This window comes from Sceloporus occidentalis, unplaced genomic scaffold, assembly GCF_023333645.1.
Source record: "Sceloporus occidentalis isolate IW3139 unplaced genomic scaffold, rSceOcc1.0.p SCAF_1, whole genome shotgun sequence".
NCBI lineage: Eukaryota > Metazoa > Chordata > Lepidosauria > Squamata > Phrynosomatidae > Sceloporus > Sceloporus occidentalis.
In genome coordinates this window covers 212713381-212732438 of record NW_028316981.1, presented here as the reverse complement: position 1 = coordinate 212732438, position 19058 = coordinate 212713381, and the positions used below count along the sequence as shown (strand labels likewise).

Here is a 19058-nt window from a genome sequence, read left to right as displayed (position 1 = left end):
ATGGTGGTTGCTATAGTCCAAAACATCTGGGGCTGCCTAGTCTGCTGCAGTTTAGAGACAGAGTATCTTGAAGAGAAAAATTTAAACATTTCTCTATCTACTGTAGGTCAGGAGTTTTTCTCTCTGGCTGCATCTGCACTGTTGAAATAATACAGTTTGACACCGCTTTAACTAACTGAGTACTACGGAATTCTGGGAATGGTAACTTGTTGAGGCATCAGAGATCTCTAGCAGAGAAGGCTAAATGTCTCACAAAACTAAAATTCCCAGAATTCCATAGCACTGAACCATGCAGTTAAAGTGGTGTCAAACTGGATTATTTCTGCAGTGCTAAAGTCTCTCTTTCTGTTGAAGGAAAAAAAAAACAGTTTTATTCAGACAGGCTTTTAATACATAATCATGGGATGGCTTTTGTATGGGATGTTTGTTATATGGGGTGTGTGTTGTAGTTTTTAATGTATGTAATTTTATATTTTTATTTCATGTTTTTATTTCCTTTTTTAATAAACTTTTTATTGTAAAGTCTTTTGGTTCGCCACAGGGCGGTATATAAATAAAATTTTATTATTATTATTATATTTTATGTGTGAGCTGCCTTGGGTTTCTTTCTGGGAGAAAGGTGGCATAAAAATGAAAAACAAAATACACAGTAAAGATCAGAAATGGCTGGGGGAAGCTTAAGTATTCATCTGCATTAGTTCACAAATTTCTATTTCCCTTTTCAGAATATCCTGAGTCACAGTGATGACAATGAGGAAGCTTTTATCTTCAGGAAATTGTAGTTCTCTAGTAAAATATTTCTTCAAGCCAAAGATAGCTCTCAAGATGCATTGTCCTGAACCTGTTTACTTTCCTTTAGCATCCTTGACATGAAAAATGTGAGATTAACAGCAGCATCAACAGCCACAACATCAGTGTTATTTGCTTAGTAGATCAAATGTTTGTATGTCTGTTAAAAGTGGTGTATGCTACCTTCTAGGTTCCCCAAGGCAGTTCAGTTGCTTGTGTGTGTTTGTGTATGTTAAACAGAATTAAAGCAAGAAGAGCAGAGTTTAAAACTGGGATTTTCAATTCAATTCAAAACCATTAAAAGTCAGGTAGAATAATACATTTTTAACTGCTTACTAGTGGTGTAATGATAAATTTTAAGGGACAATACTAGTCACCTGAGGCAACAACCCAAAGCGATTCCAAAAATGCAGGCCATTTTGTTGAACTGTATCTCTTTGTCTTTGCCTTCATACTGAGAGGGCAACAGTTGTGTCTGTTGTGTCACAGGTATAAAACACACATCCCAAAATGGGCAGCAGAACACAGGATAATATATCACATGTTAAGACCAACAAGCAATAACAGAGAATATATCCAGGAGTAGCTGTGTTGGGCATATAGCAAAGTACAGTATCATCATCAAATCCACCAAACAGTGGTATCTTTATTGGGCCAACCAAACTGCACATTACACCAGTTGTAAGCTTTCGAAGCTCCGCTGGCTTCTTTATCAGGCAAAGGTGTTAAAAATGATACAGGGGAAAGAAATAAGAAAGGAAAGAAAGAAAGAATTGACCATGTTGGTTATAGCCCTTCATTTGGTCAAGATGTTGTATTTGTCCTTAGTCCCGATGGTATGGAAAGGTATTCATGCAGGTTGTCTCCTTCTCCTCCTGGCCATGCGGATACTGGGATATTTAGTCCAGGAAACAAACTTTAAATTCTGTTAGTAAAACAAAAATCTATTGCCTTTGAGATCCAGTTAATCTCAACTGATAATAGAAAGTACTTTAAGCCAACCCAGATAATTGCAGTTACAATAGAAAAAGCTCATAGCCATATGTTGTGTGTGTGTGTCTGTTTGTAGGAAATCTATCCTTTGATTTCAACTAAGATCATAAGAAACTGGAAAGCATGAGAAAGGTAGTAGATAGTATAGTTGTCCCTTTTAATTTATATAGCCCAGTGTTTTGACCCTGCAAGCTCTACTCTGTTACTAAATTGCTGCTGATCAGCAAGATTTGGGCTTACCTAGAAGGTGGGCAAAGCATGGCCATCCAAATGTTGTTGGACTGCAGCATCCATTAATCATAGCCCATATGGGAAATGCAGCCCAACAACATTCGGGAGGCTGTAAAATTCCCATCCTGGGGTACTGTAACTTCCCTTGTGAGAGAAATCTATAACCAGGGACATTGTTAGAGAAAAGGCACGCCTGCTCCAGATTTCTTCCAGATTTTTTTTTTAGTGGTGGAATATACAGCAGACTCTCAGATTATCGTTGTATTTTATGGGCAGGTTTTTGTGGGAGAAGGGAGGCAGTCATTCAGGTATCTAGGCTGTAAGCCTTTTGGAACAGCTGTACATGTTATTGAAGTAAAAGGAAAGTGGGAACCAGCGTAGTGGATAGAAAAAACTGGTATAATATGGCCTAGAAAATATTAACTGCAAAGCAGGATGTAGGATGCTAATTATTGTTCATTGGCAATGATTTTCTTTTACATACTTACTTTGTGGTTTATTTATCTAGACATTCATGCACATAATGCAGGTTAATAAGCAGAACAATGGTCACAGGAGATAACTAGAGAAGTATTGACCCTATTCAACTTTCTCTGGTGAAAGGTTTGGCTGAATACATTTATGCAATCCAAATGGCAAGCAAATCTTTTGGAATTTATGTGGCTTCTGGTGGCTTCAGTCTTGTGGACAAGGTGGTGGAATGTAGCTGTATTTCTAGAGGCTTCTTCACTCCTCACAATTATAGCACTCTGATTCCACTGTAACTGCTTGGATTCCATCCTATAGTATCTTAAGATTTACAGTTCAGGAAAGAACATTTATATCTCTCAGCCAGAGAGCTCCTTTGATACCCTAGACCAAGCTACAAATCCCAAGATTACTTAGGATGCAATCCCAGCAGTTAAAATGTAGTTGTAATGCTGTAATTGTGTGGTGTAACCAGACAATGGCTTGAGCGTTGGCCTTGGACTCTGGAGATCAGGGTTCAAATCCGAGCTCAGCCAGGAAACCCACTGGGTGACTTTGCGCAAGTCACACTCTCTCAGCCTCAGAGGACAGCCAGGACAAACCCCTTCTGAAGAAACTTGCCACAAAAAGTCCATGATAGGGTCGCCTTAGGGTTGCCATAGTTGGAAACGACTTGAAGGCACACAACAACAACAAAAGGACTTTCGGCTGCAAGTGGGAATCAAGCAGCTCATAATATTGTGTTAGGTAGGCAACACAGCCAATGGGGAGGGATGCTGGAAATTGCAGTCCAGCAACATCTGGAGAGCTTTATAATTCCAATCTCTTTTGCAGGCAAATGTCATGTACTGACCCTCTTTTTAATTTTTTAAAAATTGAACTACAGGCTGTAAACAAACAGGCCATGATGTACTGGTTGCAGCAGCTGCAAATAAAACGTTGGGAGTTCTGCACTAACCAGGCTCAGGCTTGTGTGGCGGATGAGGCAGTTCTTCCCTGTTCTGTCAGTGCGGTTCAGCTTAATGATAGTAAGTACCTGAACTATGAATATGTCAGTCTTTTACCCCATCAGAAGGTGGATTCTCATCAGTCTCCTTCTATAGGGGACCCTTGCCATCTGTGGGGGTGGGATTGGTTCTGGAGCTCCCTGTGATGACAAAAAATGCATATGGTCATGCCCCATATCACTCAATGATGGTGATATACACATGGACACATCCACGTGCCCACACTGCCATGGAATAATATGGAGTATGGAGATCCACAGGCAATCAGAGCTGCGGATTGCCAGCCTGCTGATAGGAAGGGTCCACTATGGTTCAACTTATGCTGTTTAGATGTGGTTTGATTGCACAGCTGTTAATGCAGAGTTCTTGTATGACTGAGTTTTGTTTAGAAGTGGAACATTCCTGTTGAGTCACCTCAACTACTACTAGAAAACATATCTTGGTTTAGCTCTGTTGACCATACAGTAAAGTACAATAACATCCCAAATCTATAAAACAACAATACCTTTATTTGCCAATCAAAATGGTACCAGCTTTGGCTGATACGCCAACTGTGCCCCTACCTGGCCCAGAGGGACCTTGAAGCAGTGGTACATGCGCTGGTAACCTCTCGTTTAGGTTTCTGTAATGCGCTCTACATGGGGCTACCTTTGTACCAAGTTCTGAAGTTTCAATTGATCCAAAATGCCGCAGCCAGATTGGTCACAGGAACATTAAGATCAGACTATATCACTCCAATACTAAAATCTTTACATTGGCTGACGATCAGCTTCCGGCCGCAATACAAAGTGTTGGTCATTACCTTTACAGCCCTACATGGCTCGGGCCTGAGTTACTTAAGGGAACGCCTCTCCCTACACAATCTGCCCCACACTCTTAGAACATCAGGGAAGAAATTACTGGAATATACAAAAACTAGATTGGTCACTACTTCCCACAAAGCGATTACAGCCACAGCCCCTAAATTATGGAATAACTTACCGGAAGATATCCTTCTTATTACCACATTATTACCACTAAAGACGGATGGCATCCACATTCCGGCAGGCATACCCATCCTATCTTCTATAGTTGATTCCAAAGAACACTCCCACTTCTGATTTGATAGCATGGAAAGCAGACAACGAATTGGATATTTTAACTCACTGGTAGTAATATTGCTGCCCGTATTGTTGTATTTTAGATAATATTGTTTTTTGTTTTTTATTTTGTATTTTGCACTGTTGATTTTCACTGTGATCCTGCCTCAATCCTCAGGGAGAGGCAGGAAATACAAACAAAATTTATTGTTGTTTTTTATTATTATTATTAAAATGTACAAAACATACTATGCAAGCAAAAGCTTGTATCGTGCATTTTGAACATCTTGTTTAACCAATCAAGGTATTGCTGTTTTATAGTTTTAGGATGTTATTGTACTACAGCAGTGTCATTTCTCACGTGTATTGTGCCCTTTTATAATACAGAACATCCCTTATTCTGCTAAATGCAATCTTTGGGCCTACGTTTAAGATCTAAACATTCCCAGTCCTTTCCCCCATGCGGGTGTGATCTAGTTGGTGCATAGCTTTATTGGCTGTGATGAACTGGGATTTTGCCTTACCCTCTGCACAGGGTCCTTCCTGGCATATGTTCGCTGTGGCCTCTTGTTGAAACTGATGCCCAGGCCACAGGAGTTCAGCCCAGTGGTGACTAGTGGTTTCCATATCAGTGGGATCAGTGGATTTGCTCCAAGGTTTAGCCTAAACCAGTGGTACTCAAACTTTTCCTCCTTGGGACCCTCCTCCTTTACATCTACATGCAGATGTTGGCCCTCTACTCGACATAGTATATGAATTAAAATATTTGTTTATTTAGTGTGCATAATTTCATTTGCACATTCATGTATATTCATATTTTAACAAAATTTTAAAAGGAAATAACATTGTTCAAATTAGAACATTTTTATTTAAATACATTTAATATTTAACTAAACACATGTGTAAATTTGACACATTAAAAAGTTTTGCAAAAGAAGGAGGATAAGGGATCAGTCCATCTAAATCTTGCCCCCCCCCCTCCCTTGAGCAACTCTTGCACCTGTTGAAAGGGTCCTGGCCCACCATTTGAGAGCCAATGGCCTAGACATTAAAGGAGCTAGCCCAGGTGTTGAACTGTGTGTCCAAAAAAGGATCAGCACTTTGGATATTCTTTTAAAATTCAGAGTAAAATCCAGAATAGATTCACTGCCTGACAGACATGGAAACTACTAGCCTCTATTGGTCTGAAATGTATAGGCTCAGACTATCTGATTTTTATCCCACAAATTTGAAGAAAGTGATGATTAAGTCACATTACTTTGGCCTTTGTGTTTGATTCTACATACTTTCCTTATGCTGGATCCGTTCCGGGACCCTCCCCCTCTGTAAGGGAAATACAATGGGGCTCATGCATGTGGTGCACATGCCACGGGTGTGCATGCCATTACTTCTTCTGGTGCGTGGCTTCAGCATAAGCTGAAAGCTGCGTATAACACGGGTGCACTGTATATAAGGCTCATCTTTCAACAGATAAGCAAATGTTGCCTACAATTGATGCTTCCCCAACACACACAGGCTGTGCAAAAATTGCACAAGAACTGTGTAGAGTGTGGTGTGTGTTGGTTGTTATGAGTTACCATCACCCAGGGTAGTTCAGACTAGCTTTCCAGCGGGGGACCAATACTGCAAGTAACAGTTTTGTTTTAGTAGGAAAAAGTAGGAATAGGAACAGGAAAAAAAAATCTGAAAGCAAAGCATTAATTCACTCAATTGGGAAAGCTTTTGAGTCCACCAGCATTCTTCAATCTGGATTTGAAGAAGAAGGAGTAATGAGCTGGGAAAATAAATGTTGCTAGGCGTGTTGGCCGGTCCAAGGATGCAGTTTTGATTGAAATCTCAAAGGAAAGGAAGGCTTGCAGCAGCACAATTCTATGCATATCTGCTCAGAAGCAGGTTCATCTGAGTTCAATAAAACTTCCTCTTAAGAATAGATTTACAACAGATTCTTCTTTTTTATGTTGACAATGTAGCAAAATAAAGCAAAATCCACAAAACAAAACAAAACAAACTCCAAAGCATAAAATACTGCCATCTAATATCCCAGGGTTTGCCATGGAGCAACCTGGGGGTCAGTTTGACCCATATTAAGCCATGTTTACCCCAGATCTGCATCCGTTCTACCAGGATCTAGTCTGATCCTGGTTCTGGGATATTGGCCAGCATCATCAAAACAGGATGAAGTGAGGCAAGGGGGAACATGGACTTTTTGGCCAGTGTGGACAGCTTCTCAAATATTGTTCTGTTGTCAGTTAAAATGGTACTGAAGGATTTCAATGCAGGCAGAGGTCACTCCCTTTTTCAGTCACAAGTGAGGACTAAGGACAAAGGACAAAGACAGGAGCAACTGGATCTCAAAGGAGGTTATTTTTCTGCTGCAAAGGGAGTTGAAATTTTATTACTTCTCTTTTGTTGCCTTTTGTCCCTCACAGTGAAGCCAGTGAAATTTCAAAAGCTTGCATAATGTATTTTATACTTTTGTGTTGGCCAAATAAATGTATTGCTGCCTTGTGGATTTTGTATTTTGCTGTATTTTGCCTGGTTTTTAATGTAACCCTTGAGATGGAAAATTTCCAGCAGTTTTGAAGCTATGAGAAAAAAACATTTTTTTCTGGAATTCTTTTGAGGGGGAATTTAAAATTTTCAGAAAAATGCAATATTTGTACTCTTTACAAATTGGAAGACATGAATTCTGTATAATTTGCTATGGCAAGTTATCATGACTGGCATATCAACAGTACAACTAGTTCAAACAAATACTGCAAATAGAATTTACTATTATATATCTATATATGTTACAAACAAAGCAGGTTAAAAGAAACAAACAAAAAATACCCATCCCCCCATCAAAATCAAGATGAAGAAGGCGAAACTATCAACATGATATATATATATATATATATATATATTTTGCCTCCTTTAGTTTTCCATTGTGTCAAGCATGCATGTCTAAGCATGTATTCCCACAGCAATAATGGAGAGTAGGAAACCAAGACCAGGGATTGCAATGTGATAATGTACATCAGGGGTAGGCAACCTGTGGCCCGCGGGCCGAATCCGGCCCGGCAAGGCCTTAGGACCAGCCCCAGCCCGGTCCTGCCGCTGATTGCCGCCGGAGCCTTTGGCCTATCAGGAGGAGGTGGGCAAGGGGGGGCATGTGGCAGGCAAGGGGGGCAAGCGGTGGGCAAGGGGGGCAATTGTCTATAGAAGCCTCCGAAACATGCATTTATATTAACATTTTTTAAAAATCAGCAAATTTTTTGGTGTGTCCTCCATTTTTTTAAAAATGTCTCCTCCATTTTAAAATTTTGTCCTACATTTGTACTGGTTTATTTATTTATTTAATTTTTTTTTAAAAAAAATATTTAATTATTTATTTTTTGGCTTCCGCCCCCCAGTTGTCTGAGGGACAGCAACCCGGCCCCCAGCTCAAAAAGGTTGCCTACCCCTGATGTACATAGTCTTATATAGAAGTCTTTCTTTTTAATACTTTTCAGAAATAATTTTCAGCAAGTAAATATGCAAATGCCTTATCTCCAACATTTTATTTATCATTCTTAAAGTATTTGCTAATTAATTTTCTTTCACTTTCTTCCAACCAAAAAAGTTTTAAAAAAAGAGGGCTCCCCCCCCCCCCATGTTCCCCTCTGAACCTTCACATTTCTCTGTAACTCCCATGAACACATACCCAAAGTCTGTTCCAGAAGGTTTGAGAGAAACTCTTGGGAACAATGTCCCTTTTTATGTCGGAACCCACAAAAAGAGTAGCTATATGAATTGACTGAAAGTTGAAATTTACCAGACATGTCAGAATGGTTATTGAAATTATAAGATTATATGGAGAATGACAAACTAACAATATTACTTAGAGACAAGTCTGCTGATAAATTTGAGAAAGACTGGTCACAGGAGAGGGAAGTGTGAGGCTCTACAGATGTAGTTGAAACTGCAGCAATCCACCATCCTTAACCAACAGTGAAAAATTTGGGGAGATGAAAGTATACATCCTCTGGAACCTCTTACGATTCCCACTGATGGTTTATGTTAAGCTAAAATGAATTTCTGTCTTCGATTGCCCAAGTGTCTGTCCTCTTTTCTGTATAGCAGGCAGCAAAGAATACACTGGTTGCTCCTTGGCTGCATATGCACTGCAGAAATAATCTGGTTTGGCACCACCTTAACTGCCATGGCTCAATACTATAGAATTCTGGGACTTTTAATTGGATACCACACTTCCCAGAATCCCATAGCACTGAGCCATGGCAGTTAAAGTGGCGTCAAACCCAATTATTTCAGGAGTGCAGATGCAGCCATTTTTTTCTGATTCAGCTTCAGTTTGAGCGTGCCTGAATTCTAACACTTTATCTCTTTTTCTTTGTAGCTGATGCAGAACATGCATTTTTACCTTCTGTGAAAACTCCCACTGATGACATAGTAGGTGTAACGGCAGCTTTTCTACCACCACCACAGCCTTCTATTGCTCTTCAGAACATCTCCCTCAAGCATCCTTGGATTGAAATACAGTAATGGTTTCATATTTTGAAATTCAGAAAAATAACTCTTGCAACAATAACAACAGAGTTATCTGAGTAAGAAGCAGATTCTTTTCTGTCATGAGTCTGCAATGGTGCAAGTCAGCTTTATCAATTTAACTTTAAAGATTTAACTCTTACCTAACCTAGTGCTTTTCAAATAACTTGGCCTACAAAATTCTCATAAACCCTTGGCGGCATGACGTTTGGGAATGATGGTATTTGTAGTACAAAAATATCTGGAGCATACTAGGATGGGGAAGATTGAAGATGTGGGTGTTACATGTACAAATAGCTGGGGGAGCAAGAAGTGAATCACTCTGATGCTAGATGTGTTTTTTTACTTCACTTTATTTTAAACATTTCTATACTGTTTCTTATTCCAGATAAGCTATTATATTAGGGCAGCATTCATAAAAATTCAGTACAATAAAACAAAGCTAAACATAAACAGCAAAGGTAAGAAGTTTAAAACAGTCAACTAGGATTAAGAAATACAGATGTAAATTGAAAAATGCTTAGATTTTAAAAAAAATGTCTGTATATATTTTGAAATACAAATTCAAACTTGACAATGAGGAAATAGAAATAATAAAAGAGTTCTCATATCTCATATCTGGGATCAAACATTGGTAGGAGTGGGGACTGCAGCCAGGAAATTAGATGAAGATTAAGAATGGGGAGAGTGGCTATGAAAGAACTAGAAAAGATCCTAAAATACATAGACATGCAGTTTGAGACAAAGGTTAGGATCATACAAGCTAATGTATTCCCTATTACCATGTATGGATGTGAGAGATGGACAGTTAAGAAAGTGGATGGGAAGGAAATGAATTAATTTGAGATGTGGTGCTTAAGATGAATGCTGAGGATTCCATGGACAGCCAAGAAGACAAACAAATGGGTCCTAGAGCAGATCAAGCCAGAAGTCTCCCTAGAAGCCAAGATGATAAAACTTAGACTCTCGTACTTTGGACACATCATGAGAAGACATAATTTAATTTGTTTTATTTATATACTGCTATTCCAAAGATCATAGCGGTGAACAGCAAGTAAGCTAATTAGCAAGTAAGCTAATTTGCCCCCAACAGTCTGGGTACTCATTTTAGCGACCTCGGAAGGATGCAAGCCTGAGTCGAGCTTGGGCCCTTTTGCTGGTCTTGAACTCGCAACCTTGTGGTTTTGAGTGAATGGCTGCAGTACAGGCATTTAACCACTGCGCCACCCATAAATTGTTGGGAAAAATAATAATGCTAGGAAAGGTACAAGGAGGTAGAAAGAGAGGAAGGTCACATGCTAGATGGATGGACTTTATTAAAGACACCATGAATATGAGTTTGCAGGAGCTGGGCAGAGCAGTAGAGGACTAGGGGGCCAGGGTTACCATGGGTCGAGATTGATGTGAAGGCAGTTAACAACAACACAACATAGGTTTTTGAGTTACACTATAATATCTGTGCTGGGCAATCCTCTTAGGGGATATATTATTAAAGTAATTAATAAAGATAAATATTTTCCCATGCAAGAAATGCTGATTTCTCCATAAAAATGCCACATGCAAATTTTGTTCAGAATAACTCCCAAACTGCAAGTAGTCTTCATAATCCACACAGACTTTCTTGTAATGGGAAGATAATTGCATAGATTACTCATTGTTTCTATCAACAACAAAATGAGTGAAGAATTGTTGTTGTTGTGTGCCTTCAAGTTGTTTCTGACTTATGGGGGCCCTATCTTGCAGTTTTCTTGGCAAGATTTGTTCAGAAGAGCACGTAACTTGCCCAAGGTTACTCAGTGGTTTTCTTGGCTGAGTGGAAATTGAACCCTGGACCTTGGAGTTATAGTCCAACATTCAAACCACTGTGCATGCTGGCTTTTTGAAGAAATGGTATCCCTACTAAACATACATTTTCAGTGTAGCAATCAACTAATTCCTGAGCTGTTTCAGTTAGATGGAAGGTCAAGTTGATTCACTGCTCTGCCATTTCTTCCTCTTTCATATAGAAAACTGGCAGCTAGGGAGAAGTCAAAGCTACAACCCATCACCCTAGTATACTAGCTTTTTATGTGCGGGATTTTTGTGGGGTATATGCTTTTAAGCATAATTTTACTGCCTTAGTAAAAACTAGGATTAACAGCCAAACCAAGCCTTAACAGTTGTGGCTTCTTTCTAATCTTTATCCCATGTTTGTGCATTTTAAGAAACACAGTGCATAGTCTTTGTGGCAACCGGCAGAACCGAGGAGACAGTGATATGCTTGGTTTCATGGAGAGTAATGATAATCCTGAACATGTAGCTGATGAAGACCACAGGGAAACAGAAAGTGAGAATGCAGGTATTAGTTTCTGTGTTGTGATAAAACATGAAAACTATGGTGTGTTCACTGTTTTGCACACCTTTTCTGCTGTCAATGTCCTATGATGAGGCAGATCAAGAAGACTTGGAGCAATGAGCACAAACCAGCTAAAATAGTTCTTGAATCGTAAGAATCGTAATCGTAAAATTAAGCTCCACAGAAAGCAGTGGGATTTTTTAAAACAAATATAAGAGTGCAGGTTTCTTGGAAATCACTGGGGATTTATATTAATTTAACAGTTCTAGATTTAACTGGAAAGAAGCGTCACTGAAACTTACATATTTACTTACTTCTGAGGGACTTCACAAAAATATAAGACTTGTTCTGTGTGCTTTTAAAGTCCCATAGGCCTGTTACAGACTGCCAAAATAAAGCTGCTTCGGGTCTCTTTGGAGGTATGCTGTTTAAATGATGCATGCATCCTAAGAATCCAGAAGCTGCACCAAAGCTGCCCTCCAGTGCTTAGGAATGGAGCATGGCTTTGGCGCGACCTCCGGACTCTTAGGACCCATGCATCATTTAAATAGCATACCTCCAAAGAGACCCGAAGCAGCTTTATTTTGGCAGTCTGTAACAGGCCATAATTTGCTGAAACAACATCAGATACTGGAGGTTGTCATGCATCTGGCAGTGCCCCAAAACCTATCCAAACAACAAGTTACTAGTTTGCTTTTTCCATGACAATGAGAGGATTATTTTAATTTTTCTTTTGGTGACAGCTGAGATGCAAAAGGATACAAGAATGAAGCTCAAATCACCTATGGTTAGAAAGATGAAAAAGATGAACAGCGGTTTCCCTTGCTTTGCTGAAGGGACAGGACAGGAGACAGTCACTTCTCTCCAGCACCAAGTTTTAGTTCTTGAAGAAGAAGTGAAATCTCAGAAGGTAAGCCTGTCGTCCAAATTGTTTTTTAGTACAGACTGATCCACAGTTTTAGAATTGGAGAAAATGTCTTAAAACTTACAGCACTTGAATTTGATATTCAACAAGGACACAACATTGTACAAGTCGTTTCTTGTGTACTTTTAGCTATCTTAATGGCTGCATGGTGATCATTGCTGGAAAGAGGAACACAACATCCAAGACTAGGAAGCTAGAAGTATATAGGACAAACTGGAAGAAAGATGTGGGCTATTCAGTTTTGGTATTGACCCCTTTATTCAATGGGGTTGTAGATTGACAGTTCAGTTGTTTAATTTTTCAGTTCTGGTGTACAAAAAATACAGAAGGCTGTTCTTTTAAACACTGTGTGTAGCTTTTGTTTACTAGGTTGGTTTATTTATCATTTTGATATTTGAGCCTAAATGCAGTGTAATGCTGGGGGAATAAAAATCTCCACCAGGCCTTATCACATTACAAAAGAAAGATGAGAAGCAGCAAGATAGAAACGGCTTTATGCTTACCTTCCAGCATGCCAAAGAAGCACTTCCACTGTACTGCTGAGGAAGATGATTGTAAATGCTTTTGTCCTGCTGGAAAAATCAATTTGGCAAAAGTCATACTTTTACAACCAGTTCTCTTTGAAGCTGTGAAGAAAGTAGCAAATAACACTGAAGCAACAAAATACTTTAAATGACTAAGGCGTTTTACGCTGCAATTTTAATCCTAATACAGTCAGCCCTCCTTATCTGCAGATTTTTTATAATAATAATAATAATAATAATAATAATAATAATAATAATAATAATAGATTTATTTCTAGCCCGCCCAATCACGAAGAATCCGGGCGGGTTACAACAATAAAATACAACAAATTACAATAGAGTTAAAAAATCAAACCCTAGACCTACCACCACCCCCCATTCCCAGTACTAAAACAGAATTAAACAGTAATAATATTAAAACATTAAAAACATTAAAAACATTGAACAACCAAAAAATAGGGAGAAACATTGGCGGGGGAAAATAGACAGATGAGGGGACAAATATCTCTATATCTGGGGAGGGTAACTAGGTTGGAAAGGTTTTATCCACGGATTCAAGCGTCTATGGTTTGAAAATGTTTTTAAAATGTACACATTTCAACTAGCAAACTTTAATTTTACAATTTTATTTAAGGAACACCATTTTTACTATGCCATTGTATTTAATGGGACTTGCGCATCCACCGATTTTGTTACCCACTGGGAGTCCTGGAACTAAACCTAAGTAGATAGCAAGGGCCCATTGTATTTTACACATGTGCTTTATAGCTTTAATTTGTCTTTATGTTATTTCTGCAAGCCACTTTGAGAGAGGCTTTTCTACCCTGAAGAGTGGCATTAAAGGCCTGTATCTAATGAAGTCATCACATCCAATATAATTAATCGCTTTGCTAAGAAGCAGTTCACAAATGAATTAATGATTATTTAACCATTTGTGTGAAACTTATAATGCTGCTTCATACCATTTCATTCCAATTTTCTTCTCCAGACAACTCTGGGGCCACCTTCTTGGGGTATTCCCCCCTCGGTTCCATGATATACCACTATAAATTATAGGAATAGCTTCTATTCAGTTTTGAAAAACTGTTGGAATGGACTTGTTTATTTTTTTAATTTATATCCTGCTTTTCTCTTCTGATGGCACTTATGCTGGCTTGTCCTATCCTACCCTTCCTCTACCTCAATCCCTGGCCTGCTATCTTCAAACCATTCTTATTTCACCCTTCCCATTGCACTACCTTCAAGCAATGAGCACTTTTCATTCCAGAAGAGCAAAGTGGGTGTCTCTCACTTGAAAAAGATCAATGTTGGCAAACCTGTTTGGACCTCTTCCTCCCTCACATAGACACAGACACGGACATCTGCACAAATACATTCAAAACTGACACATACAAAAAGAAACTGGTGTCTGAACTAACCATTGTTCAGCTGATGATTATCTTCACTGATAAAATAACTAGAAATCAATTTGACAAAAAGTGGGAAAGTGGGATAAAGAGAGTAAGAACACATTGAGCAAAGAGGAGACACCCACATTGGTGTTGCCCACAAAATGATACCAGAAATGACACAACCATGATGAAAGCAATAATTTGTGGTATGATCTGCATCATAGTGAAGGAAGGGGAACTGCACAGACTTCAGTAATTTCAATTTGTGGAGTTAGTGCAAAATGGGGGGAAACACTACTGCTGGTGTTAGTAGAAGAGCCTGGATTGTTCAGAGATAGATGTGCATCATGTAAGTGCCAAAAAAGAAAATTCAAAGATCCATGCATGAACCTCTCCTTGAAATGCAAGAAAGATAAGAATCAAAGCACCATGACAACGCCCCACTCCTTGTGTGTCTAACTGCCTGTTGAGAAGTCAAGCCTGCATACCAGTCTCATGCTATCAGAGTTTCCTAGCAGTATTACAGGAGGCACACCTTGGATGTGACTAGCTTTTGAAGTCTGGACAACATATTATATTCCCTTTCCCCATACTGCTACAAGGCTGATGTTTCTGTCATGAAGTATACTGTAATTCAGGTCTTTCACTTGATAGGTCATTTCACTAGAAACCCATATTGATTTTTGAAGCAATTTTACTCTGTAGTATTCAAGGTACAACTTGCTTTGTTCACAAACTTGCATGCAGCTAAGGGAAAATCTGTATCTAAATTCATGTTTTTACATGGCTGTTGTTTGCTATTGTTGTGTGCCTTCAAGTCATTTCTGAGTTATGGTGACCCTAAGGCAATGGTCACCTTAATGCGGTGGCATAGTGATGCCAATTCTGACAATCAGAAGGCTGGCAGCTCAAGGCCCGAGTGCCGCATGATGGGGTGAGCTCCTTGTTAGTAGTCCCAGCTTCTGCCAACCTGGCAGTTTGAAAGCATGCAAATGCAAGTAGATAAATAAGTTCCACTTCTCAGTGGGAAGGTAACAGTATTTGGTGCAGTTATACTGGCTACATGACTACCAGATTAGTCTTTGGACAATGCTGGTGCTTTGGCTTAGTAACAGAGTTGGTTACAACTAGACATTCATGTCAAGGGACTACCTTTACCTAAAGCAAACCTATCACAGGGTTTTCTTGGAAAGTTTCTTCTGAGGATGTTTGCCATTGCCTTCCCCTGAGGCTGAGAGAGTGTGACTTGCCCAACACTCAAACCACTACACCCAAAGATGCAACTGAGTTAGCAGTGTTAATGCTTTTCTGATTTCAAGCATATTTCTTCTCTTCCTGCCATGTTTTTAGCAAACCATCGCTCAAATATGTGCCATTTTACCCCAGTAGGGCTGTTGTCTCTGCTCCTACATAGAAAGGAGTAACATATTTTCAGACCAGTTTCTTATTAGAACAGAATAAAATATCTGTTTCTGGACATTTGGATGTGTGATAGCAGCAGCTACCTACTTCCTGAAAATGAAAGTAATTAAACTGCTCTGATGGGAATTCTTTTCTGAGTAATCTGACTGTTGATCAGCCATTAGAGGTAATCCAATGTTTACCTTACATCAGAGAGAGATGTGTGCTATACAACTTTAAGCATGAAACCAGGAAATCTGTAACTGTTATGCTACCAAAAAATGAGTAGAATTTGTTCTCTTTTTTTTTTTTTTTTTTTGTCTTTTTTCCACAGGAACTGGTTAAACTTCTCCACAAAGCTCTGGAGGCAGCCCAGCAAGAGAAACGAGAGTCCTGCAGGTACCTGACCACAGCAAAGGAGAAAGACAGGCTGGAATTAGTGCGGCACAAAGTCAGGCAGATTGCTGAATTGAACAAGCAGGTGGAAGTCCTGGAGATGGAGAGGAAGGAGCTGAAGCAAAGCCTTGCTGTGAATGAAGAGCACATGCAGGAGCTGAAAGCCCATGTGCAGCTCTTGATGGACAAGAACCAGGCCAAGCAACAGGTCATCCTGAAGCTGACAGAGCAACTCACCAGAAGCATGCCTGATTTCATTACAGAAGCAGATCTTCTTGCCGCAGAGACCCTGTACAAGCAGCAGGAAGAGATTGAACATTTGAAGGTATTAAACAGTTGCAGGGACTCAAGTGTTAAAGTTACAACTCGGCCCACATAGTACTGTAGAATTACACACCAGCCAAAGTTGCCCCTTGGATGAGTATTATCCCATACCAGCATGCTTTTCTCATTGTTTTTCTCTTTTACCTGTGTATACCATGCTATGTTTCCACTGGAATATCTGTCTGTTGTTTTGTGTCTTCAAGTCATTTCCGACTTATAGTGACCCGGCCTAAGGTGATACTATCATGGGTTTTTCTTGGCAAGATTTGTTTCGAGGAGGTTTGCCATTGCCTTGCCTGTAATATTAGATAGATAACTTTGGCCCTATACAGACAGACCAAAACAAAGCTGCTTCAGGTCACTTTGGAGGTATGGAGTTTCAATGATGCACGTCTCCTAAGAGTCTGGAAGCTGCACCAAAGCTGCACTGCAGTCCTTAGGACTGGATCGTGGCTTTGGTGCGGCTTCCGGACTCTTAGGACACATGTATCTTTTAAACAGCAAAAAAACCCACTGAAACATTTTTAGAACCTTTGCTTCCAAGTACAGCAGTTTATGTATGCTAAAAGGGGCTGCTGAAATCTGGAAGCTAAAGTTTGAGGTTTACCAATTAACCCACCACTTTTTCACCAGGTGTGAGGCTGTGCCTAAACATTTTGCTGACACTTATTTCCTCATTTTTATTTTCACTCTTATTCAGCATCTGAAGTTAAGTTTTTTCTTAGTGCATAATTTGCATGATTCCCATCCCTGTGCTAGTATGTATGTACAAGTATGAACCAATTCTTGGGCTAGCACAGAACATGCTCTTCTCTCATCTTTATTCCATTGCTTGAGTAAGCCAAAATTAAGCTTAAGACTTTAAATATATTTATCTTTGCTGTTGAATCCTCCACCCAGTTTAGTTCCCAGAGGAGGATCTACATTGGCATCCCACTATAAATTATTGTTCAGTTTATCTTTGTGGCTCTAGCATTTGTATCAGTCTGCACACTGATAAAGAAAACTAGGTCTTTTGTTTCATTTTAGCTGACCATGTCTCTGAAAAGACTTCTGTAAGAATGAATGAATGAACAAAAGGAAGCCTGATGGTTTTCTTCCTTTCTTTTTTATTCTATTTCATCTGCAGTTTTCCTGGGCAAACACATTTCAGATGTCCTGAGAAGTTTTTTCTTCTAATGGCTAATCTTACATTTTTATTAGGATGATTTAGAAGCCTACAAGACCCAGAACCAATTCCTGAACTCTGAAATCCACCAGGTTACTAAAATCTGGAGTACAGTGGCACGGAGAGAGAAGACCCTCCTGATGAAGGTGAAAAACAAATGTTTTTTGATTATCAAAGTCCTCTGTTTCTCCTTTGCTCCAGTTTTAAGATGCTTAGGAAATTTTCATCTTTTCCTTATTATAAAAGCAGCGTCCATCAGTGAATCCAACTCTTCCTAAATAATGGCATGTGTTTACTCTATTCTTGGGTTTTCAGGTATACTTGCATGTAGATCGCTCACATTTCAGCAGAAGACCCACACCCCTGGCCCCATCCTGGCAATGTTTTGGAAAGGTAGACCTGCCCCAACTTTCAACTATTGGGTGCAGATACCTGAAAAATAGAAATCCTACACATGAGTACCTGTTCAGTCTCCATGCAACTATGGCAGTCACATTATTAGTTATCTTGGTTGCATGGAATACCTATAGATGAGCAGCTGCTCACATATAGGATTTAATTTTTCCAGATTCTGTGCTCAGTGACTGATGTTTGGAGCTTGGGCTGGCCCAGACTAACCATTTTGATGGCAGGGCTAGCAGTGTTGCCTCTGAGCACATAAATACCTACTGTCACAAAAGAAACACAAGAGGATTTCAAAAAGAAAACTATGCCTAACAGACTTGGGGAAAACCATAAAAGGTACCAAATATAAAAAATAAGCAACTTTTCATTAAATAATATAAAATAATATTAAAAAACAACAATGACAAGCTTACATCTGGCAAAGCAAACTGATGAGTATAAGAGTGGGTGAGGATAGGTTTGGTTAGCAGAGCTGGAGAATGGGTGGCAATATGTTACTCCCATTAGTCAAACTGGATAAGCATTTTGCCAATCCCAACCCCCCCCCAAACATATTGAATCAAAATTAATGTAACCTTTGAGAAGAGATTGTATGAATGCAATACACAGATGCTGTCTTCTGCACTCAACTGGAAGAGGTCCATTGGCTATCTCTGTAATGCCATAAACATAGAGACACATCACATCCCTTTATGTCTTCCCGGTGGTTTTATTTGTTATTATGTGCCTTCAAGTCACTTCAAACTTATGATGACAGTAACATGAATCTATCACAAGGTTTTCTTGGCAAGTTTCTTCAGAGGGGGTTTGCCATCCTCTGAGGTTGAGAGAGTGTGACTTGCCCAAGATCACTGAATGGGTTTTCATGGCTGAGCTGGGATTCAAACTCTGGTCTCCAGAGTCATAGTTCCAATGCACAAACCACTACACCATACTGTCACCCCTTTACTCATTTATTGTTCCTGAAACATTGAACTCAAAGCTGGGACAAAGTTGGGAAAAGTAAAAAAGAGAAAAGCAGTGGATGGAGAATGGCAGCCATTAGTTCGTGCTTACCTGTGTGTTTTCTGTTCCTTAGGTGTTCCTTGTCTAGTT

General features: G+C 39.4%; 1 protein-coding gene across 5 annotated transcripts in view; it reads left to right on the top strand.

Moving 5' to 3' along the window:
• Positions 1–19058, top strand: part of TBC1D2 (TBC1 domain family member 2) — a 44845-nt gene that overhangs the window by 10608 nt on the left and 15179 nt on the right. For 4 of the 5 annotated variants that reach the window (XM_089488790.1, XM_089488791.1, XM_089488792.1 and 1 more), the window contains exons 3-8: positions 3368–3509; positions 8946–9087; positions 11299–11432; positions 12173–12339; positions 16005–16391; positions 17594–17704. In XM_089488790.1, coding sequence (XP_089344916.1) covers positions 3368–3509; positions 8946–9087; positions 11299–11432; positions 12173–12339; positions 16005–16391; positions 17594–17704 — 1083 coding nt within the window. Of the gene's footprint in view, positions 1–708; positions 879–3367; positions 3510–8945; positions 9088–11298; positions 11433–12172; positions 12340–16004; positions 16392–17593; positions 17705–19058 lie in introns of those variants that run through there. The other variant, XM_089488794.1, reaches the window with a different exon arrangement.